This window comes from Fundulus heteroclitus, chromosome 3, assembly GCF_011125445.2.
Source record: "Fundulus heteroclitus isolate FHET01 chromosome 3, MU-UCD_Fhet_4.1, whole genome shotgun sequence".
Taxonomy (NCBI): Eukaryota; Metazoa; Chordata; class Actinopteri; order Cyprinodontiformes; family Fundulidae; genus Fundulus; species Fundulus heteroclitus.
The window spans coordinates 42,134,487-42,158,426 of record NC_046363.1 but is presented as its reverse complement, the minus strand read 5'-3'; the positions used below and the strand labels follow the sequence as shown (position 1 = coordinate 42,158,426).

Here is a 23,940-nt window from a genome sequence, read left to right as displayed (position 1 = left end):
ATCGAGTTAGTTTTTTTTTTTTTTTTTTTTTGGAATGTTAGCGAGGCGGTAGTGTGAGTTTGGCGAGGCGGCCGCCTCGCCAAGATAGCGCTGCGGGAAACACTGGTTTACATCTGAATAATCATTGTTCCCTCCGTGCCTTTTTGAAATACATGAACAATAAATATATATCTAATCTTGGTATATTGTATTGTGGACTTTTTAACTCGAAAAGATATGAAATAAAATATATTTTACAACTATTGTCTGTAGCTGTTTAATCCAGAACCATCATGCTGGTACGTAACAGTTCAACTGTGCAGTCCTTCGAAAATATATGTATGCTATTCATTGATTTGATATAACTATTAGATATAAATAACCAGAAGATTCTATAACATTTCAGCATTTTAAAATCAACTGTGTGTAATGCTGCACAAATATATTGTACTTTTATTGATCTTCTGAATATGAGAGAGTTTGAACTTAAAGGGGAATTAGTTATGTTATTGATACTGTGTATTTATAGTGGCAAATTGTGGCTTTGGTTTGATTTAATGTCATTTTGAACAAGTAAGTGAAATAACTTCTTCTCAGTCCTATGAATAGACTTGAAAAACTGGAAAGACAAGTAATGCTGTATCTCACGGAGTGAATAACAAAGGGTTTACTGTGTGAATCCAAGTTATTCTACTTTTGGAGTCCACCATGAGTTTGTCTAAGGAAGAAGAGGGAGCATCGTTATCTTCAAACAATGGTCTGACTGAGGACTTGAACAAGAACAGACCTGAGAGGTAAGATGAGCAAAAAATTCAAATAAATACATTCAGACACAAGGGTGACAAATAATATGGATTTTAATTTAAGTCCTTTTACTTTGGACTGTCAAGGGAATTACAAAGGATCCTTCAGTTGTTAAGGTTATTACAGCCTCTTAGAATTACTGATTAACTGACTAGATGCAGGTGCAGAACTCTTCTACACACCACCTCAGTTTTGTACATTGTTTTCTTAGGTCTTATCTTGGAAAAGTAATATATCACTCTCTGAGATGTGTGTGAAAAAGTTACAAATCTAAGGATAAATCTTTTCAGTTCAAGGGGAGTAGCGGTACACATATTCATACCAAAGAAATCCGGCACAGTACAGCCCAACTGATTCTGTACAAAGCAAAGACAGTTTTGTTTTATATACCTGAACACATGCAGAATATTTATGCTAAGTACACAATGCAATGTTCTGTAGAGTGGCTTTAAAAAGAGACACAAAACAAAACAGAGTCTCTAGGCTATCACTAAATCTGTTTTTGGGATCTTGTTCTCCTTTTTGCTGGATGACTCCCCTGAGACATCAAGCTGAATGTAAACCTGCTGGTACTGGACAAAAAATGGCTAATGTCCAGATCCAACTGCCTACATCATTTAAGTAGTGTAAACACACTGATACTGTCATGATGAGTCCCTCTGGCTTAATGGTACTTTGAAGTATATCTAGTACACTTCATTGTCTAAATATCAAAATAACTCCAATGGGATTTAAATGTTTTGTCATGCAGTCCATCTGTTGTTTTTTTTGGGCTGGCAGGCTGTTCTCCACCTTCTGCTCTGATTCACTCAGCTAATTATTAGAGGAGCTCCACTTGCACTGACTCTAAATATCCTTCCAACTGTCCCTCTACATTTACACCTGCATTCCTAAGCCAGTCAGCGCCAGTTCGTCTTCAAGCCTTGTGCGAGTTGCCTCCATTTTGCATTGCCTGTTTTTGACCCTGTTTTGTTTTGGATTATCCTGCTCACCTTGCCCTTGCAGAATACCTCTTTGGCTTTTTGACTCTGGTCATGACCCTGGACTGTTTCTGATTTTGTTTCCTTCTTCGTTCTTTTGTTCATTTTGGGTGTGCTGCACTTCTGTGCATGACCAAAAACTGCCCGTGTGTTTGTTCCGCTCTCTGCCTCCAGCCTGTTCAGCCTGTTATCTGTCTGTTCAGTCTCTTGATTAAATCTATCTGATAACATATTGAAGCGTGACGTTAAAACTAAAGTATGTATTTAACCTTGCTTGCACTGTTACACCCCTACCCCAAACAATGAGTTTGTATCTTTAATTTTACCTCAATTACCGGTAAATAAAAAAAAGACTCAACTCCATTTAAAGTCATACAGTTAAATTCATTGCAGTATGTTTGTCAAAAACAAATCAAAATAAGAAAATCTATTTTTTCTGTTTTTGTTGCTTTGTTTTTGCTATCTGCAGTACCTTTAAATCTGAATATGGCCTTTTCCTTACTTTTTCCCAGCTCTGATCAAGAAAGATGTCTGTCTTGTGACAAACCTATGGATTATCCTCTTCAATGTAAACAGTCATCTTATTTACTTAACTTTCCCCTATTAATTAGAAAATCGGGGGTCAAAAATTTTACTAAAGACAATTGAAGGCACTTTAGAAAAAAATGCATATGAAATCCAGTTCCAATTAAATTCCTACAATTAAATTGCATTCATTACATTTGAATCCTATTAGAATTGCATACTCTTAAGTATAAATATATTTAAATAAAAGTTTTAAATTTCCAAATTATTTTTTTAAATATTTTTTAGGTTTCAATGTATTTTTCCAAAACTTAGTGACTGTACACAAACTGGTGCTAATGTTTTTCCTAAAGTCACTAAACTTCACATTCCTTCCTCTGAATGTTGTCCCTTTTTTTCAGGTCTGACCAGGGAAGACGTCCTTCCTCAAGCTGTGTGTCCATAAAAAGTGACAAATCCATGGATTATCCTCTTCAGTTCAAAAAGTAAGAACTTTATTTGGATATTACATGGAGGAAAACTGTTTATTTCTTTGAACATAATTATTGGCATATTAACTTTGATCAAATCGGCCAGTGTTTTCTTTTTGCCATTTTTATACATTGCTGGCTATTTGTAACATACAGCCACTTTTCATTCAGTTACAAACCACCATTGTTATACCATACCTTTCTAATTCCTTAAATGATACCACGATTGTATCAAATATTTTCTTTTAGCCTTTAGATACTGTTAATGTTTACTTTTTACTGCCTGTGTTTATGATTATTTCCTTTGTTAACTTCCATTATTGCCAAGGAAGTGCATATTTACTATACTTTTCTGTTTATATATATTTCTTTGCACTCATCACACAGTACACATGTAATTTTATATGTACATCTGTACATCACTTCCACCTTCAACATGTACATAATAACAACAATGGAAATAATATATATTTACTCTTGCATCTTTTGCACTCTGCTAATTTCACCATTACATTATTGTCTCATTTTGCCCACTTGTTATTAGAGTGTTCATGTATTTTCTATACTGCAGAGTGTATTTGATTTTTATTATTGCATTATAGTGTTATCGTCTTATTTTATAAGTAAGCACATTGTGAACATTGTATATTCCAGAGTGATATTCCTCATATGTGTACACATGCCTGGCAAAAAAGCTGATTCTGATTCTTTTTGTTTTGGTTTTGAGGTCTAATAATTACATTTCCCTGACTTACTTGCATATAAAAACTAGTTAAGTGTTTTTTTTGTTGTTGTTGTTTTTCACCGATAGTGAGCTTTTCATACTTTAACTTGAATTAAGCCTTTTTCCCTTATTTATTTCAGGTCTGTGTCTATACAAAGTGACAAATCTATGGATTACCCTCTTCAATTCAAAAAGTAAGCTTACCTTTGAACTCTCACCTATTAAGTTTATTTATAGTCTTGCATATAAATACATTTAAATTACCTTATTTTCTAAAAAATGTTTTAGACATTTGATAGTTTGAGTGACATTTTTATTGCCAGACTTAGTGACTGTACACAAACTGGTTTTAATGTTTTTCTTACAGGCACTGAGCTTCATATTCATTTCTTTGAATTTTGTAATTTATTTATTTTATCCCCAGTTCTGACCAGGGAAGATGTTCATCCCCAAACTGTGTTTCCACAAAAAGTGACAAATCCATGGATTATCCTCTTCAGTTTAAAAAGTAAGTACATGTCATGATTCAGGTTTTTGTTTGTTTTGGACTTTTCTGGACTTTTCTAGAATCAGACTTGTCACCTCTCAGCCACCATCCTATCAGCTCAGTCTCCTTCCAGCTACCACTGCTCTTGATCAGATCCATCTGCCGCACTGATTAGTCAACTCTGCTCACCTGTTCACATGCCTACTGATACCTGCCTCAGTCATTCACTCACTGCCAGAATGTCTTGTCTTGCTTCATGTGCTCTGCCAGTGTGCCTCTATCAGTTTCCGTGTGCTCAGCCAGCTGGGCTCTTCAGCTTTGTTTGTGTTCAGCCCTCACTGTTGCATGCTGCCAGTGGCTGTGTGCGGCACATGTCCGCCCTGTCTCCCCGTGAGTTCAAGCTCTTGCTCTGCCCGTTCTGGTGGTTTCTCGTTCCGTAATGCCTGTTCTGGTCAGCTTCTGCCTTCATCACTGGTTGAAGTCTGTAACTGTCTGCCACTCCTGCTCTGTCTGGTTTTGCCTGCCTCATCATCCACGATTCATCTGTCAAGTTTGGTTCTGTCTGCCTGCTTTTTCATCCATTACTCCATCAATTTCAATAAACCTTTTAAAACCTAACTCTGTTGTCAGAGAGAGAGAAAGAGAGGCTGATTTTTGTTGTATGAACAAATGCTCAATAAACTAACTGAATGCCGAGCTAATAAATCCACAACCTGAAAATCAATTAAAGGAGTGTAAAGCTCACTATTCCAACTCATAACAGAGCCATAGAAGACGGAGCCACTTGTATACCTCACAGCGGGCATAGCTACTGACGTCAATTTTTCTGGGTGACATCACAATATTTTTTGAGCCAATAGCAATGCTGATTCAAACTTCAAATGCACTATACTCGTTCGGCATGAGTGCAGGCGATTTTAGACTCAAAAGCAGGATTTTAACAAATGTGCAATAAATTGATAAAATGACTGGGACACATAGCACTCTGAGACAGCCATATCTAGAGTTTATTAGCAAAAAAAAAGTTAGTCTTGGCGTGAGATTCGGACTGCTGTGCCGATTTCGGACAACCTTTAATTCTGATGTCATTACGTGACGGAAACTCACACTGATATCAGTCAAATCCAGGCCTACAGCCTTCTTCTGTCCGGACATTTCTGATTTCCATGAGGGGCTGTGCCTATATGTCATGTCATGCAAAGGATTGTGGGATACCTTAAGGCTTCTTAGCACCGGTAAGGGACGCTGTGAGGTTCCTAGGCAAAGGAAGCTTCTAGGCTCCTTTTCCTACCTCCTTCCTTACTGACTGGACTATTCGGACAGCACTAGGCTTTGTTCATACTGCAGAGAAATGCGACTGATATACAATCTTTTTCATGGAAGTATGAGTGGCCCAATTCTGATCTTTTCACATCCAAAAATATTCCTATTTGTGCCACTTCCATATGTGGTACTAATTCGGCAACGTATCAGATTTTTTTCAAAGCATCCACACTCTGAACAGTCATGTCGCATTTTATCCATCGTTGACATCATGCTCCTTCCTCCGACTATGCATCCACACACAGTAGTAGCAGTTAGCACTCTACAAAATACCTTTTTTAATAGCTGCTTTCTTCTAACCTCACTCCATCTTGCTATAATGTGGTCTTAATATTGTCTGCTCCCATTGCTCAGCAGCTTTCTAAGTATAACACGGATAGATGCCGGCCAGCATCCGTGTTTTCTTTTTTTTTAACAAAACCTAACTGAACACTTCTTGAAAAAGTTACATTCACCACTGCTTCCATAAACAGTGCTCACTTTGCGGTCTTGAACTCTTCAAGCAGAAGTATGTTGGCAGTCGCACTTAATAGTAGTATGAATGCCCGCTTTATCAAGACCTGCAATGTGAACATAGCCTTAGTTACTGTATACAAACTAGTATAAACTGTCACAGGCACAGAGCTTCACATACCTTCTTCTGAATTATGTCTCTTCTTTTTGTTTTTCCAGTTGCTCTGACCAGGGAAGATGTCCGTCCCCAAGCTGTGTGTCCATAAAAAGTGACAAATCTATGGATTATCCTCTACAGTTCAAAAAGTAAATGAACCTATTGTATATATATATATATATATATATATATATATATATATATATATATATATATATATATATATATATATATATATATTATCTTGTCGGACATATGCTGGTGTTTATGTATGTATGTATGTATGTATGTGTGTGTGTGTGTGTGTGTGTGTGTGTGTGTGTGTATTCTTGTCTTTATGTTTTGCTCAATTTTAAATCTATTAAATTTAAAGCACCAAGTCACAACATCTCAAAGCACCTTGTGAGAAAAATATTTTCTTATACATCTTAAACATTGTGTTTGTGTGATATAATCATTGTTTGCCATAGTCGGTCTCATCACAGACTAGGACGAGTTACAGACAGTGGATTCAGAGCTTTGTTGACTGGTGCCAGAAAAACCACCTCATGCTAAATACAGGAAAAACAAAGGAGCTGGTGATGGACTTTTGTCCCACCTTACTGATACAGGACGCTACTGAAGACCTTTGACTCTGTGGTGTGTTATGGGAGTTTTGGGTGGAATATTAAACAATAGTAACTGAGTTCCCATCTTTACTAAATGACGAGACGGTGGTAATAACGTTCCAGCACTTTTATTGAGAAACAGAGCAGAGATTCACATAGTTGGAAAGTAATCGCACCCCTCGGTTCCTCTGCGGTCTGCGTCTGCCCTGTCTCTGTCTGTGTCACTTTTCGGACTTCCCCTAATACTGCACCGTGGCCTTCCCATGAGACAAAACAAAGGCAGTCTATCGTAACCCTCAGCAGCTGCAGCATTTGGCCTTGCAATCAGAAAACAGTGGATCTTATACACAGACATCAGGTCTCCAGGCCTCCTCTGTCCAAGTGGTGTGAGGCCATAGTGACTTCAGAATAATAATTCTTATAACATTCCTCTCTTTTTTTTTTTTTTTGATGATGGCGTCATCAGCATCAAGACAAAACAAGATGACCCATCACTTGAAAATGTGAACAAAGCACAGAGGAACCATTTCTGTAAACTCGTAAAGTGGGACCCAAAGGGTTCCCGTGTTGGAACCGGGTAGTGCTGGAACTTTTAGTACAGATCAACATGAATGCTTCATAGAGCTTTAACACACAAGATCAAAGGTTTAGCTTTCATCTACAATTTAGGGTTCATCTAATTAAGTAAGGCCTGTTTTAGGTACCAATGCTCACATTATTTTAAAATTACATTAGACTATGGTAAGCTAAACCTGTTCAGTAACCAAGGTCGAGTCCGTCTACTCTGACCCACCCTGAATACCCTCCTACTCCTTTCTCCACTCCAAACTTACAACACCAGGAGCAAAGGCAGGAGAGGTTCAGTGCGGGCAGGGGAACCACAGAAAAAGCTACCCCTAAGGGGTAGTAAAAACTGTCAAGCCCCCCTCCCAGGGAGATCTGCTCTCGGCCAATCTGAGCCTGAAAACCCTGTATTGAATCTAAGTGTTATCATTACCAGCTAATATTAAAGGATCTTTAGAGCCAATCCGATCCTGGTTCTTCCTATATCAAATCAAAAGGTGCATAAACCATAGATCTTTGTGTGTCTGAAGCAAACAGTTTCCATTTTTTACCATAAAACCATATTGATCAACATGATGTAATATTAAAGTGTAGATCTAAAAAAAAGTGTAGAACACAAAAAAAATCAAACATGTGAGTCAGTGGAACAGAGCAGTTAAACAAACAGCAACACAATATGAGAAGAGTCTGAAACGTCAAGAACGCAAAGTTAAGGAAGCCTTCAGGCCATTCAGGCACAAGGCAGAAAATAATCTAATTGCGCTTAGGGTCTCTTCAGGCAACTCCTCTCGTTGAAGAATAAGGAATCAGAGTTGTCTGGCTTCTTCATCCCCAGTCCTCTTCTTGGTTCCTCCTCGCAGGCTGGACGATTGAGCTGGATGGTAATAAGCGTTCAGTTCTGGATGGGCACTGAGCATTTTATTTTTCATTTCTCTCTAATAAAACACTTTGTGAAGATGGTCTGCAGACACGAGTCCTTGTTTCCACTGGAGAACAGAAACAAGGTGTAATTAGTGTTCTTATCAAAACCCCCATTCATATGTCATTTATTAAAACATCCTCCAAGCACTTTCACATTCAAGATATTTCTGTGCACAATTATTTACTCTCAGAATTCTGCAATTTAATTATTAGTTAAAAAAGTAATCTTTAAGTTCAAATGTATCTGCAGTAAATTTATAGTAATTCTTAACAGAATGCTTTTAATGTGTGTCTTAACTGTTGTTGTCTGACAGTTGAACTTCTCTGCAGCATAATTTCATCAACATATTCGTTTCATTTAATTTCCCATTTTATTTTGAAAACCCAACTGAGAAAAAGAAAGCCTTTCCATGTGAAAGCCTTTTCCCTCTTTCTCTCTTTTTTTTAAAAGAAGAAAGTGAGGTGCTGTTCTGCACAGAAGACAAAATATTTATACCATGCTGTTACTGTTTAAGGACGCCAAGGTTCTACAAACGAAGCAATGAGAGAGAACAGGAACTTTTGAAAACGCTCTAACATTGTAGAACAACTAAAGCTACTTAAGCAAATCAGAATTAGTTCCCAAATTAATCCTAAAATAAAGTAAACCATACATGTGATTATTTATTTTCTTAAACTGAGGATTAAGGACTTTTATTAAGAAGTTCTTGGATGAACGCGTCTCTCCGTTCTTATTTGTCTAGGCATCAGTAATCTGATCTATGTTCTATGTATTCTGAGTGCCTGGTCAGGAAGGGTTAAGGTTCTCTGAAGCTTTCTGTTTTCAGCAACCCTCAAAACCCAGAACCCTTTACAGTCAGTGCCATGTGTCAGGTGACCTGTGGGACCACCTCGTTAAAACACAAAAAAAGGATAAAATAAATAAAAACAAACAAAAAAAAAGTCTGGATGCAGAAGAGTACGTGTAATGGGTAAAAGGCAAAGGTTTTTCAGGGTCAAGCCTTGCCCCAGGGTGGGATCTGCATCTGCATCTATGATCTGTAGGAGTAGCAGCTTATCTGTAGCTGAGAGAAAGCAGCTGGATAAACTCATTAGGAAAGCCAGCTCTGTCCTGGGACGCCCCCTGGACCCAGTGCAGGTGATGGGAGGCAAGAGGACTGTAAGAAATATTACATCACTGATGGTCAATGTGTCCCGCGCCATGCATGGAGTTGTTGCAGAGCTGGAGAGCTCTTTTAGTGACAGACTGCTGCACACCAGATCCTCTAAGGACCGCTTCTGCAGGTCGTTCCTCACAGCTCCTGACTTTACAATCTCTGCTGCTGACAACAGACTCAATAACTGTTTAAAACATGCTAATAGTTCTTGCTTCTACAAGTTCTGATTTGGTCATGAATTGTTTAGTCTCTCAGATGCTAAGATACACGTGCACATGCCTTGGCTACTTCAAAATGCTGCTGTACTATCATGCATATTGCCTGCTGGCGGTGGTTAGAGGGTCCGGTGGTGCTGTTGTATGGCAGCCTCGCCTATGTCAGGCTGCCCAAGGGCAGCTTAACATAGAATAAAATAGAATATTTTACTTGTCATTGCGTGTTACCGCAACAAAATTTCTCTTTGGCTACTCCGGTTCACATTACACATAATCGTCGGCAAAAACTGACAAACATGCAATGAACAATGGTTAATTTGTTTTTTAGCGTTCAGGAAAGTCACAGATAACAGACAATGAGGTAGTAAGGTGCTTATTGAACAGTGATGATTTGAGGCTTTGTTTATAGCAATGTGCATTTAGCTATAAGTAAGCCGTAACATTAAGGTGAATTGTAACGTATGACAGTGGGGTATTTTAAAGCGTTGGTCTCCCATCAGGGGCGATTGCCCAAACTTTTCTTGTTCTTATTCTTATTTGTGTTTTTGCCACAGAAGTTACCAGGAAACATCAGAACATTTCACCGATCCTCAAACAAACCTGGATTCAATATTTAAGGTTTGTTACAACATTGAAGTGCACTGAATCTATGCTGTTAATTTGAGAGAAATTATCCTTCCATCTATAGTTTATAAATGAATTATTGTATTATTTTCAACATCTTATGACCAGATATTGTAGAACATTTCCAAGTTCCAGTTTAAATATTGCAGGGTCAAATAATATGAACACTAAAACATTGGCCAGTTAGAATGAAGTTAAGTATCTTAACTTAACTGGTGCAAAGATGGTGAGGGCCTTTTTTAATTTTCAGTTTTAAAGCAACATAAACTCTTTTTTATTAATCAGTCTGTTCCAGTTTATCCCCTTTTGGTCCAGTGCATTAAAAACTTGGTGCAAAGTGGTGAGATTGGGACCTAAAAGCCCAGGGAATATTTTACCAGGATGAAATCCATCTCCCTCAATGGCTTTGATGTAAAGTTATTTTCATTGATTTTCACATATGGTTCCTGTTTTGCCTTGAAATAGTTGCCATTACACAACTGCAGGTTTGACTCTAACTTCTTACTCTTCCACATTAACGTGTCCCCAGGCAAGGCACTAAATGCATACAGATCTGTTTATCGGAGTGTGAAAGTGTGCTCATTTGGGAGTTTAGCTGGAACTCACTGGCTCGAGTGGGGAAGTGCTTAGAACGTTTCATAAGATTCTAAAATAGCTATAAAAGATCCAGCCTCTAATCTTCTTAATTTATATGTCTTCATTAAACTTGTTCTGTCACAGGACCTGGAGGAGAACATTGTTGCCTTTATGAGGAATGAGCTGAAGAACTTCAAAAGGCTTTTACAACAAGATTACAATGAAACCTTTCTGAGCCCAGAGGAGGCTGCTGATGACAAGAGGAACAGCAAAGATGCTTTTCTAAGCATTGTTCTGAAGTTTCTAAGGAGGATGAAGAACGGGGAGGTTGTCTGCTCTCTGCTGAACAGTGAGAACCTTTTAATGCTTCAATGTAGACAAGTTAGAATAGTACATTCAATTAATGCTCCCTGTTGATCAAATCATTACAATTAAACAATAAACAATGTGAAAAAGGGTGGGGTAAAACTCAGACTAGGACTTATTCCATGCAGGTATACGAAGAAACCCATCACACTGCAACATGGACCACTCCCCAACTCAGACCACTGCACACCTTTATATATACAGAAAATGTACAATGCTGTGCTATTACACATGTTTTTAGTAATTTAATGTTTAATAAACAACTATCAGTCTGTTAGGTATTGTCTGGTGAATATCAGCCGGACAATAGTTGAAAGGAATGATTCGAGCACTGGCGTTTTTTTAAACAGCAAACTCATATAGAATAAAGGAGTGACAACTTGTCTTCAGGTTGAAAAATTTATTAATAGAAACAAATTAAAATCCAGTGAATATTAATATAGAAGGTTGTTTATCTCAATTAACACTATATTTCAACCAATGAATCCTTTCTACTAGGCTAGTGAAACGTAACTAAACTTTACAAAATTAAGTTAAAAAGAAACTAAAAAAACTATGAACACACAAAAGAAACAAAAGGACAAAGAATTGTTGGAAACCATCACAAGAATAATTTAGTGAATCTTGGTTCATTGCTGATCCAAGTTAGAGAACCAGAGTTCATCTTAAAGAATGTGGAATTAGGTTAAATTAGCTAAACTAATTTAGTACAACATCTGTTATGCATTTCAACTCATTTGCACTGCAAATCTTTGACAAAACATTATTTGGGGAAATAAAATTTTAAAGAATAATTTGCTAAGCAAAAATCATTAACCTTTAGGACACTTGATTTTTATTAATGTGATTATTTCTCCAGGAAATAATTAAGACTCAAAGTGGTAGTTGTTGTGAAATCAGAGAAGAGAAGGATGTGACCATGAAGTCAGTGACTACCTTACTGACCTCATGGTCAGTAAGGTAGTCGATGGTCCAGTCAGCAAGATGTTTGTCCACCCCAGCGTCCTCCAGCTTCCCCCTCAGCAGCACCGGTCTGATGGTGTTGAAAGCGCTGGAGAAGTCAAAGAACATGACTCTCAAAGCGCTCCCGGTGGTCTCCAGGTGGGTGAGCGCCCGCTGTAGCAGGTAGATGATGGCATCCTCTACTCCGATGTTGGGCCGGTAGGCAAACTGCAGCAGGTCCAGGGTGGGGCTGACCACGGTGCGTAGGTGTGCTAGGATGAGGCGCTCCATGGTCTTCATCAGATGGGAGGTCAGGGAGACTGGTCTGAAGTGGGCCGGTTCTCTGGCATGCGCTGTTTTGGGAACCGGTACCACACAGGAGGTCTTCCACAGGGTGGGGACCACCCCCAGGCTGAGGCTCAGGTTGTAGGTGTAGCAGAGGACTCACAGAGCTCATCTGCACATGTCCTCAGCAGCCTGGGGGGTATGCTGTCTGGTCCTGCAGCTTTTCTCTGTTTCAGCCTCCTCAGCTGTCCTCTCACCTGCATTGGTGTGACTGTAAGGGGGCAGGAAGGCAGGACCGAAGGTGTGGATGGCTCGGGGGTTGATGAGAGTGGCGGCAGGGGGGATGGTAGGTCTCTAGGGGGCTGGTGGTTGGAGACATGTGGAGGGTTGAAAACGGGTGCTGTTGTCCAGTCGCATAAACCAGTTAATAAAGCATGCTGAATGTCTTTTTTGTTAAGGTTCGCTCATGAGTCAGGGTGAAGTGAAGGAACAAGCCCACTTGTGCAGAAATGACGGACTTCCTGTGGACCTTGACAGCCAGACAAAAACAAACAGGTAAGACGAGACAAGCTTTAACTACTCAAAAATCATTTTCATAATTTTTTATTAGGTTTTCTAACAACTTTTTGCCTGACCAAATCTATGACTAAGTACAGGATCTGATGCAGCAAGGTGTAAATCCGATGATCAAAAGTTTTCTTAATTCATATGCAGGATCAGAAACACTAATGAGGGTTTCCTGCTAAGATGCAGGAATACCTCCCGACTTTCTGAGGAATACCTTTCTGACTGTGTGGTGCTCTGAACACTAAAGGTCAAAGGACCCTGTTGAGGTGATTTAGAAGAGGAGTCGAGATCTGAATCAAAATTGTGTTGGAAAAGTTGTTGCGTCAGACAAATTGAAAGAGACTTGAGAGTATAGTGCAAGGAGTATGTTTTAACAAGGCTGCTTTAAACAAAGCAAATGTAGTAGTAGTTCGGTTCATTGTCTTATTTCCTTATTCAGTAAATGGATCATCATACAAAGCTTCTCCAGTACAGTTACATTGTTTTTGGTTTATCCACAGGCAATAACATTTCAATATTTTCCCATTTTCTCTAAATGTTTTACTGCCTCATTAGTCTTTCCCCCTGTGAAAAAATATCCTCCCTTGACACTGGTGATCCTCCCCAAGTTTGTAGATGACAGAAAACAAAGGCAAACATACTCAGAGAATGCAAATCAACCAAACATTTTATATATAGAACCAAGTACAAACATATATTTGGAGATCAACACTTAAAACAATACAGTTGAAAGCCCTGCCAGTGTTGATCTGATCTCTTTACCCTCAAACCTCTGCTTTTATGCCTAAACACTGTACATCAGCTGCTGACTGCAGTGTCATCAGATAATGTGGTGGACCTTAGGCACCACTACCCTTTACTATAGCAGTAGTGATTAACTTAACCATGAGTGCCCTGATGCATGGAACACAACAACATCCACAAGTAACAATTATAGCAACAAAAGTAGCATTTGAAATCATCAAGACATGATTAAACCTTTCCATGCACCACTCCTCCAGACCACCACCTATCTCTGAATGTTCATGTTTACTTTGGTCTAGTAATAGAGCACCTGACAGACATCAGAGCAAGACATAAAACATCCAACCAGTTAATTTTTGTCTGTGCACAGATTTTTGCCAATTTAGTTTTTAATGTTTGGTTAATTAATTCCAGTTTCCCTTGGGATTGAGGATGGTAAACCGTATCAAATGCATGCTTCAACCTTAGCATTGCCTCTGCCTGTTGGAGGTCCTGGTTCTTCAAATGTGTACCATCATCTGATCTGATTTTAATAATTGTGTTGCTGTCTTTTCTCTTTGCTGGCCAAGCCTCTGGCCATCCTGAATAAGCATCAACACACAAAAACACACCTGCACCCCCTGACTGGTATCACCATGTTAGTAAAATCCACAATGATCTCCTTTCCTGGTTTATCTCAAGAGGGAACCACCCAATTTCTTGTTTAACTTTAGACTTTAGATTAAACTGCGCACACACCATATAGGCTTTCACATAGTCTCTCACCATATCTTTCAAAAATGGATGTCACCAGTGATCCAGGTTTTTCAACATCTGAGCTGGGCCCACATGGCCCACACCATGAGCCTCCTGAAATGCTGTCTTTCTCATTACTGGTGGTAAAATAAGCCGTCCATCTGGGCCTCTCCACAAATCTCCTACTCCTGTTGCTACTCTGGCCAACTACAATGTATTTTCCAGTGGAGACACACCCTGCTCTAAGCCACTGACCTGAATTTTCCCATGATGTCCAACATTTATATACATAAGGATCATTCGGTCAATCTGCCCAAAATACACTAGGTTTCTGGAAACCTGTAACTTAGCTTTGCTGACCTTAAAGCTGTTGTCAGCCAAATGTTGCAGCACCAAACGTGTGGCCTCCAAACATCTCTGAGCTTTGGGTGCAGCTAGAAAAAAGATCTGGAGAAAGAACAAACCCTTGTGGAGGCTGGGTGTAGCGCAGCTGTCGACCCTGATATGTAAATGAGAAAATGTCCATGCACTGCTCTGCTAAAGGGAGACAGAAAAGCGTTAGCGTTAGCCAGCGTTAGCCAGGTCAATGCAGGTAAACCACTGCTTTATGGGGTCAATATTTACCAGTTCCCTTTTTGTACATGGGTAAAATATGAGTGTTCCAACAGGAAGCAGAGGGTTCTAACACCCCGGCCTGCATCAAATCTTCAATGGTGTCTCAAATTCCCTCTTCTGCCTGAGGCTTATGGGAATACTGAGGCAACCCAATGGGTGGTCCTTTTTTCACCTGAAATAAGACTGGTACGTTGGTGGCTCTCCAATCAGTGAGCAGTAGGGATTTGTTTATCACACTCCTCAGTTCTGTTGCTTGGTGATCAGGATGCACAGCAAGGGAGATGTAAGGCACAGCTTCATCAGACATCATGTACCATGCTTGTTGTTCAGGTGTTAAATGTACAGCTACAGCAACACCTTCAGGACCAACATTAATGTTTTGAGAGGAAATATATCAGATATTACCTTCAAGTTCCCCCTTTTCCTGATAGCAGTCTGCCTGCTGCCGGTTGTAGAACAGGGTCACGTGGGTTGGATCAGAACAGTTTTTTCCCATCCACTACCAGCCTTATCAACAAGGCCAAGGGCCGCCCGTGACACTGACACTGCCGCCTCCCCCCGTTCAGGACCTACAAGCTACACCAACGTAGCATCTCCAGACCTTTGGCGTTACATTGACGCACAGTCTACCGTGTATATAGCTCTAGATTCTGTATCTATTTTGTTTTGTCTGCACCATCAACACCAAGTCAAATTCCTTGTAAGTGCAAACCTACTTGGCAATAAACTTGATTCTGATTTTGACTCTGATTTGAATTTCTCTTTAGATTTCAGCAGAAACCATCAAAAGACTTCAACACTCATCAGATAAATCTCAGCGCAATATTTAAGGTTAGTAAATCTGTAGCTGCATTCACAACTAGATGGGCTGATATATGTAGATTACATTGAAGAATAATTAGGCTACTGTCTCAAATTATCAGGATAATAAGACAACAACGCTGTTAAAGAAAGGATTATTTATTTATAACTATGAAACAGAGCAGAACTTGAGACTATGATGTTGCTCTTTCAACATAACTGTGTATTGGACCCTGGCGAATGACCTGACGAGCTATACTTGGTTTCTTAACGTAAAAGAACAATCATCTTGAGCATATTGTAGGTTCATTACTGAATGCAGCTGACTTACATGTGCATGCCAGAGGACTTATTCTTAGAATGTCAACTCTCCTCTTCTTAGCCACTCAAACACTCCCCACAACACATTACTTGAGTAATGTCACATGTTGGCTTAATTTTAGAAAGCTTGAAAATTAGCACATGCTTGTTTTTTTAGCTAAACGTTTTTACATTTATTTTTACAGATGCTTGAAGAAGATATTTTGAACTTTGCAAAGAACGAGCTGAAGACTTTTCACAAGATTTTAAGTCTAGTTTACCCAGAATCCTTTGAGAGCCAAGAGGTAGATGTGGTCACCTTTGAAGATGAGAATGAAAAGAGAAACCTTGAGAAAGATTTTCTGAAAATCACTCTGGAATTTATGAGGAACATGAAGCAAGAAGACCTTGGTCACACCTTGCAACACAGTAAGATGATTGTAAGATGATCGTGTGTGTGTGTGTGTGTGTGTGTGTGTGTGTGTGCCATTCTAAATAAACCATTTAACTTTTCCTGTGTATTTCTCTGTCAAATTTGTCGGTGCCTCTGTGTCAGTTCTGTTCACTTTGGGCATCCAGTTGGAAGCAGTTGAAGTAGGGTGAAGGCTGATTGTTTCATCGACTGGCAGCGGCTATCATGCAGCTCTGCGGCTATGGGCTAGCCGAAACGAGGAGGTGGGAGGTGGCGGCTCGGGTCGTAGTCAGGTCTCTGCCATGTGAAACTCAGCCTTGCAGTGGGCGACTTCAGATCAGCTCCTCTTCTCAGCTTGGCCGTTCCGGGCCGTTTCGCGTCAGTTCTCCTATAACAGCTGAGAAAAATAAACAAAGCTGGTTTTGGCATAGATGGATTATTTTACTTTGGCATTTGGTTACGCAGAAGTTAGACTGTAGACTTAGATCCGATCCAGCCAGCAGATCTCTAAGCTCAGTCAGTTCCTCTGCTCCGCAGAGGACGAAGAGAGTTCTCCTTTATGTCGGTCCCAGGGCAAAGGGAAATGAGGACGATTGTTTGTGGGAAGCTTGGCTTCACAGCAATGGCACCCTGCTGAGTGGGTCAGTTCTTGGTGCCTGTAAAAGTCCTGTGGAATGGGATGACAAAAGACAATGGGATGTAGGTTTTGCAAAGATTGGGATGGGGGTTGGGGTTAGATGGGGTACATTTTGTTGGTGGGAGGCGGGGGCTAATATCAACAATGGATCCCCCTGACAACCCTTGTGAAGCTTTCATTTACAACTTGGCACTTTTACGTTCTCCCTACCTTAAAAAAATCTGTGTTTTTTTGTCTTTCAGAGAGTGTTGTAACAATTTGCCAGCACACACTAAAGACTAACCTGAAGAACAGCTTGGCTTACGTGTTTGAAGGAATAAACAAGGCAGGAAATCCAACACTTTTGAGTCAGATCTACACCGATCTTTACATCACCGAAGGAAACCCCACAGAGGTCAACTGTAAACACGAAGTGAAGCTGATTGAAAAAGCGCTTCTGAAATCAGTTAAACCAGAAATAACAATTAGATGTGAAGACATCTTCAAATCAACCACAGGAAGCAATAAGCCAATCAGAACAGTGATGACAGAGGGAGTAGCTGGCATTGGGAAAACAGTCTTGACAAAAAAGTTTACACTGGACTGGGCAGAAGGCAAAATTTACCAGAATTTCCAGTTCATATTTCCATTGTCCTTCAGAGAACTAAATATGTTGATGAGGAAAAAGTTCAGTTTGGTTGAACTTATTCATCTTTTCTTTCCTGAAATAAAGGAAGTAGGGATCTGCAGCTTTGAAGAGTTTATAGTTTTGTTCATCTTTGATGGTCTGGATGAGTGTCGACTTCCGTTGAACCTGAAAACCAAAGAGATTCTAACTGATGCTACAGAGCCCACAACATTAGAAGTGATGCTGACAAACCTTCTTGAGGGAAAGTTACTTCCTGCAGCTCACATCTGGATCACAACTCGACCTGCAGCAGCCCATCAGATTCCTCCTGAGTTTATTGACCTGGTGACAGAAGTCAGAGGATTCAATGACCCCCAGAAGGAGGAGTACTTCAGAAAGAGATTCACAGAGGAAGAAGAAAGCAGAAGGGTCATTTCTCACATTAAAGCAACAAGAAGCATCTTCATAATGTGTCACATCCCTGTCTTCTGCTGGATCACTGCTACTGTTCTAGAGGAGGAATTCAGAACCCAGCAGAAAAGAGACTTACCCAAATCCCTGACAGAGATGTACATCTACTTCCTGTTTGTTCTGTCCAAAGTAAAAAATCTCAAATATGATGGAAGAACTGACATAGATCCCGTCTGGACTCAAGAGACCAAAGAAATGATTCAGGCGTTAGGGAGACTGGCCTTTCAGCAATTAATGAAAGGCAACCTGTTCTTCTATGAATCTGACCTGACAGAGTGTGGCATCGATGTCAGAGCAGCCTCAGTGTATTCAGGAGTGTTCACAGAGATCTTTCAGGAGGAGAAAGGCCTGTTCAACGAGAACGTGTTCTGCTTTGTCCACCTGAGCATTCAGGAGTTCCTGGCTGCTCTCCATGTCCATCTGACATTCACCAACACCGGAGTCAATCTGCTGGCAGAAGAGCAATCGACGTCTACCACCTTTGAGGATTTTTATCAGTGTGCAGTAGACAAAGCTTTACAGAGTCCAAATGGTCATCTGGACCTGCTCCTTCGGTTCCTTATGGGTCTCTCTCTGGAAACCAATCAGACTATACAGGGCCTTATTACAGAAAACAGAAAAAGAAGCAGTTCCAGTCAGAAAACTGTCCAGTACATCGAGAAGAAAATTGGTGAGACCTTATGTATTTTCAAGAAAAACAACTTATTTCAGTGCCTGAATGAGCTGAAAGACACTTCGCTAATAGAAGAGATCAAGGCAATTCGAAGACCAGGGAGGTTGTCATCAGACCAGCTGCCGCCTGCTAAGTGGGCAGCGTTGGTCAACATTATATTGTCTTCAGAGGAAAAGCTGGATGAGTTTTACCTGAATAATTACTTTGAGTCAGACAACGCTTTCCTGGGCCTTTTCAACGTGGCCATAAACTCCACCAAGGCCGTGTAAGTTAAAGGACAGCAACACATTTGATAAAACAATCAATACATATAGAAAAAGTATCAATATTAAAATTAAATATAATAACAGTCTGGCATATTCTAATTTTAGGCTGAGTTGCTGTAATCTGACAGAGATGAGCTGCAGTAGGTTAGCCATCAGTTTTCAGTCCCATTGCCTCCTTCTGAAGGAACTGGACCTCAGCAACAATGACCTGAAAGACTCAGGAGTGAAGCTGCTGTGTGAAGGCCTACGTAGTCCACACTGCACACTGGAAAGTCTCAGGTCAGAATTTACCTGCTTAATCATTAGATAACTACTAAGCCCCTAAAGGGACGTTAAAGGGAAATTAAAAATATTTTTTTTTACTTTTTTTGTAAATAATTGTTTACAATTATTAATACATGGCTCTTTTCGTGTAAAGCCTGGCAGGCTGTCTCATCACAAAGGAAGGTTGTGCAGAACTGATTTCATCTCTGAGCTCCAATCCCTGCCACTTGAAAGAGTTGGATCTGAGCTACAACCACCCAGAAGAATCTGGAGTGAAGCATCTTTCTGCAGGACTGGAGGACTCAAAGTGGGCACTGCAGACTCTCAGGTAAGAATAAAATACAATTTACTTAAAACTGTAAAATGAAATAAAAAAATATATATTTTGTTTTTTAATGTTCACATCCTTTAGTACAAAAAAGCTCTCTAAACGTAGCTCTGGGATTAAATAATACTGTTGTGATTTGTTTCAGAATTGAGCCAAGGGGATCACAATTCTTAAAGCCTGGACTGAGGAAGTGTGAGTATCAAGTATTTACCAAAAATACACTTGTAGAAAATCTTGAAAAATAGACCTGACAAAGCTTAGCACTGCATACAAATCTTGTTTATCCTAGGAGCTGAAAAATAAACATGACAGGAGTTTTTTTTGAGTAAATGTTTATTTACCAAAAACACAAAAAATTTATTTAAACTTAATTAAAGACCACTGTTCTTTATGTATTTCATTTAAATATGAGAGGAATATTAATTGTATTAAGTGTATTTTAATTTTAATAGTCACAAGGATGGATGATTTTTCTTTGGTACCGGAAAACAATGTAGGAGGTCTTTCACAACACTGGAACCTTCTCCTTGGTCAGACTAAGGTTGAAGAGGTGCTGCAGAATCCCAGAGAGCTGCTCTGCTCTGTCCAGGCCTTCAGGACTCTGGGATAGACACTATCTGGACCTGCAGACTTGTTCTGATTCAGTTACTCCAGCTGCCTCCTCACTTGACCTCCAGAGACAGAAAAGTGGAAGGGGAATACAAAGGGAGAAGCACCATCTTTTGCTGAGAACAAACATATAGAAGGTGAAAGGTCCATGGCAGAGGCTGAAGATAAAGCATCTGAGGTGTTACAGGGAAGTTTTGTGTGAAAGAAGGATGTAACTACTGTTTGGCTGTATGCAGAAGACGAGGATGCTGAGCTTGTTCCTGCACTGAACTGGACAGTTAATTGGCTCTGTCCAGACCTCCATCTGTCCAGTCCTCATTCAGGTTGAAGCCTGTAATCTTTTTTAACCCTGACCGCACATCTCTTATACAGTACTGTTCTGCTGCAGCTTGCTCACCAGCTTCTTCCTGTACACCTCCTTGCTTTCTCTTATCTTGACTTTAAGTTTCTTCTGTATACTCAGTAACTCCTTATCTCCCTTCCGAAAGGCTGTTTTTTGTCATTCAGCAGTTCCTTCAGGTCATTGGTGATCAAGGGTTTGTTGATGGGGAAGCATATCCCTGTTCTGGTGGGGATGGTGTTGTCCACACAGAAGTTTAAATAGTCAGGCACACACTCAGTCATGTCATTGATGTCCTCTCCATGTCGCTGGCACAGAGAAACCCAGTCTGTTGCCTCAAAAACAACCCCAAAGGGTTTCCTTGCCGTCCTGTGACCATTTTCTCACAGTTCTCTTTACTGTGCATGAGTCTTTGACATTTGTATAAACCAAATCCAGAGGTTTGCTTTCTCTAGTAGAGCAGGTGACAAACTGTTGAAAAATTATAAGGGTAGCAGAGAGCAAGGCGTGATTAATATCATAATATATTGCCAGAAAAGGTTTTGGATGTTGTGTCTGTAGCTTATCCAAAGCTGAGCAGATGACATCACATGCCTTGTCAGCAACAGCTGATGGTGGAATGTAGACTGTTGCTAAGATAACTGGTGAACTCTCTCGGTAAATAATATAATATGAATCAAAACTCACTGCTAACACTTCAATATATGGGCTGCAAAACCAAGCAGAAAAGGCGTCTGGGGGAGGGCTGAATCTGGGAGGGATAATGGGGTTCACATCCCAGGTGTGGTGGCTGGTTACCCCTCTCAGGTGCCGTATCTGGACCTGGGAGTATGTGTGATGAGTGCAAGTATGTGTACTGTGTCCTCCTTTTTTGGGGTAAGAGTGTATACATGTGGGGGCACTAGGGTGGCAACATGAGAATGTGACTGTGTACTTGGTTATCTGTTTGTCTTTATGTCAAGTTGGGATTGGACTGCCCCCCTCTCCTGTGATATCTCAAGTGTCCACTAGGTGGGGAGCCCATCCCTCTGTCCTGCTGCCCTCTGTTGGCTGGTACCTCGATCCGCTAGTGGTCCTCGGTGTTCGGGTGTGTGCTGGCCCACAAATCTGGCAGCTGCTTTGTGGGGCCTGAGACCCGAGGCTTTGTTGAGGCCCTGCCGGCGGGCGCAGCAAAAGCAGCATAAAATTGTTCACTAGAGAGTTTCCTCAATGGCATGACATGCTTCATGCATGCTCAGTATGAGGGATTGCTGCAAAGCCATCAACAATGCAGACGACTGTCCACTGTGGCTCTACGCTCTTTCAGGAGGAGTGAATGCTGCTTGGAGAGACTTGATGCAACCTGCTGGGTTTCCTTAGAGAGGAAACTTTCTCACCAACCTGGAGGATCTGATGGAGTCTGACTTTGGAAAGAGCCCTGAGATGTTGTAAATTGGCACTATAGAAAAACATTTAATTGAATTTTAAGAGTATAATTTAATTCATTGGGCAATTTATACATTTGTTTTTATTTTTAATTCATTTAGTTTCCGTCCTCAATAGAGCTTAAAGAGTACATATCTTGCTTTTTCAGTTCTTCCTTTTCATATTGAAATCATTCAGTTGTGATCTATATAAAGTGGAACTGCAATGCTTTGGTCTGAATTCCTTGTTAATTTACCCCCTATCTCCCCCTTTTTACCCCTGTTATGAGGTGATTCTGAGAGCAACTTGTTTTGATGCTGTCTCTTTAAATCTAAAGAAGGCACTTCACAACCCGCTCCCTTCCAGGTCGCAGAGCATTCCTCTCCACCACGTTTGGCCATTTTTTAGATTCGGTATCCTTAAGTTTGGACTACAAAATTGCTCAGAGAAATAAAAATGGCGGTTAAGAAAGACGTTACGCAGGAAATACCATGACATAAATGTTCAAAATCCATAAAAAGAGAGAAAACTGAATGGTTTGAAAAAAAATATCACCCAAAAAAGAATATAAAGATATTGAAGCAGCTCCTGGAAAAACTACATTGAACCTTTCTGTGGTCCTAGAGACTCCAATTTTCTAATTTATTGAATATGACTGTATACAGCTGTTTTATGTTTGTGCCAAATATGTCACAAGAACAAATTAACAGAATATCTCACTATGCATAACAAACCGTTGAAAGACTGAACAGATGATAAACTGCTTTCCTTCCATCAGATGCCTGTGAACTCATGCTGGACCCTAACACTGCTCATAGGAACCTAATACTGTCAGAAAACAACAGAAAAGTGACAATGGAAGGAGAGAAGCAGCCGTTTCCTGATCTTCCAGAGAGGTTTGATGTCTTGGAACAGCTGCTGTGTACCGATGGTCTCACTGGTCGCTGTTACTGGGAGGTTGAGTGGAGAGGAAGCGTTCACATCGCAGCAGCTTACAAACAAATGAAAAGGAAAGGCGAAAGTGATGACTGCACTTTAGGAAAGAATGAAGAGTCCTGGAGCCTGCTGTGCTCTGATGATGGTCACTCTGGCCTGCACAAAAACAAACTAATGCCCATCCAGGGAGCTCCTTCAAGCAGAGTGGGAGTTTACCTGGACTGGCCTGGAGGCATTTTGACCTTCTTCGGAGTGTCATCTGGCAAACTGAAACACCTTCAGACGTTCAACGCCAAATTCACAGAGCCGGTGTACCCAGCTTTCAGGATTACCTCTGAGACGCTGAATTCCTCTCTGTTTTTAAGCTACATGCAGTAAAAATAACCATATAAGCCATATTCTCTGTTTTCCCCAGCTGTATAAAATGATAGTAACAAAAAAAAAATGATTTTACGTTTTATCTTGCTTTTTTAAACATTTGGACTTTTATACCCAAACTTTTTGTTGCGTCCACCTTTCTTTGTGTTATTTGTTTTTTATATATTAGAAATATTTACTTGAGTCAATGGTGAAAAACTGCTTTATTGTTTTATTTGTTCTTAATGCTCATTAATCATATTATCTCTAAGTTTCTAGCCTTGTTAAATACAGCACAGTAGCTATAACAGAGATGACTAACTTGAGATTTATAATGATGAGTTAATTTTCAACTTGAATAACTCAGGTGATTAAAGATGATCCCAAGACTTACCTTGAAATGTAAAGATTTTTCATTAAAGGAAGCACTTCCACCGATCCATGTAACATCTTCTCTTAGAAATTATTCCACAAAGTTTGCAACTGTATACAATTTAGATTATTTTATTTATTGTTTAATATTTTTTGCTTTTAGTGGAAACTAGAAATGTTCTACATGCATACTTTTAAACAAGTTTGCAACAATCAGATGTATGTTCTTTGCATAATTAAAATTTTTAAATCAAAACATCAGGGTACATGATTCGTATTGTTCTGTGTTTATGAGATTTCCATCTCAAATTCTAGTCCCAGAGATTGTAGTTATAAAATATT

At 39.9% G+C, this 23,940-nt stretch overlaps 1 protein-coding gene across 1 annotated transcript; it reads left to right on the top strand.

The window, feature by feature from the left end:
* The first annotated feature begins 588 nt into the window (after positions 1 to 588).
* Positions 589 to 23,854, top strand: LOC105917772 (NLR family CARD domain-containing protein 3). Its single transcript, XM_036135433.1, has 15 exons — positions 589 to 773; positions 2,690 to 2,773; positions 3,623 to 3,676; positions 3,907 to 3,990; positions 5,965 to 6,051; positions 9,922 to 9,985; positions 10,712 to 10,916; positions 12,619 to 12,715; positions 15,589 to 15,652; positions 16,129 to 16,351; positions 17,214 to 18,987; positions 19,094 to 19,267; positions 19,407 to 19,580; positions 19,726 to 19,772; positions 22,712 to 23,854. Exons 1-15 carry the CDS (start codon positions 688 to 690, stop codon positions 23,245 to 23,247), a joined length of 3,753 nt encoding a protein of 1,250 aa, XP_035991326.1. The 5' UTR covers positions 589 to 687; the 3' UTR covers positions 23,248 to 23,854.
* Positions 23,855 to 23,940: the final 86 nt, after the last annotated feature.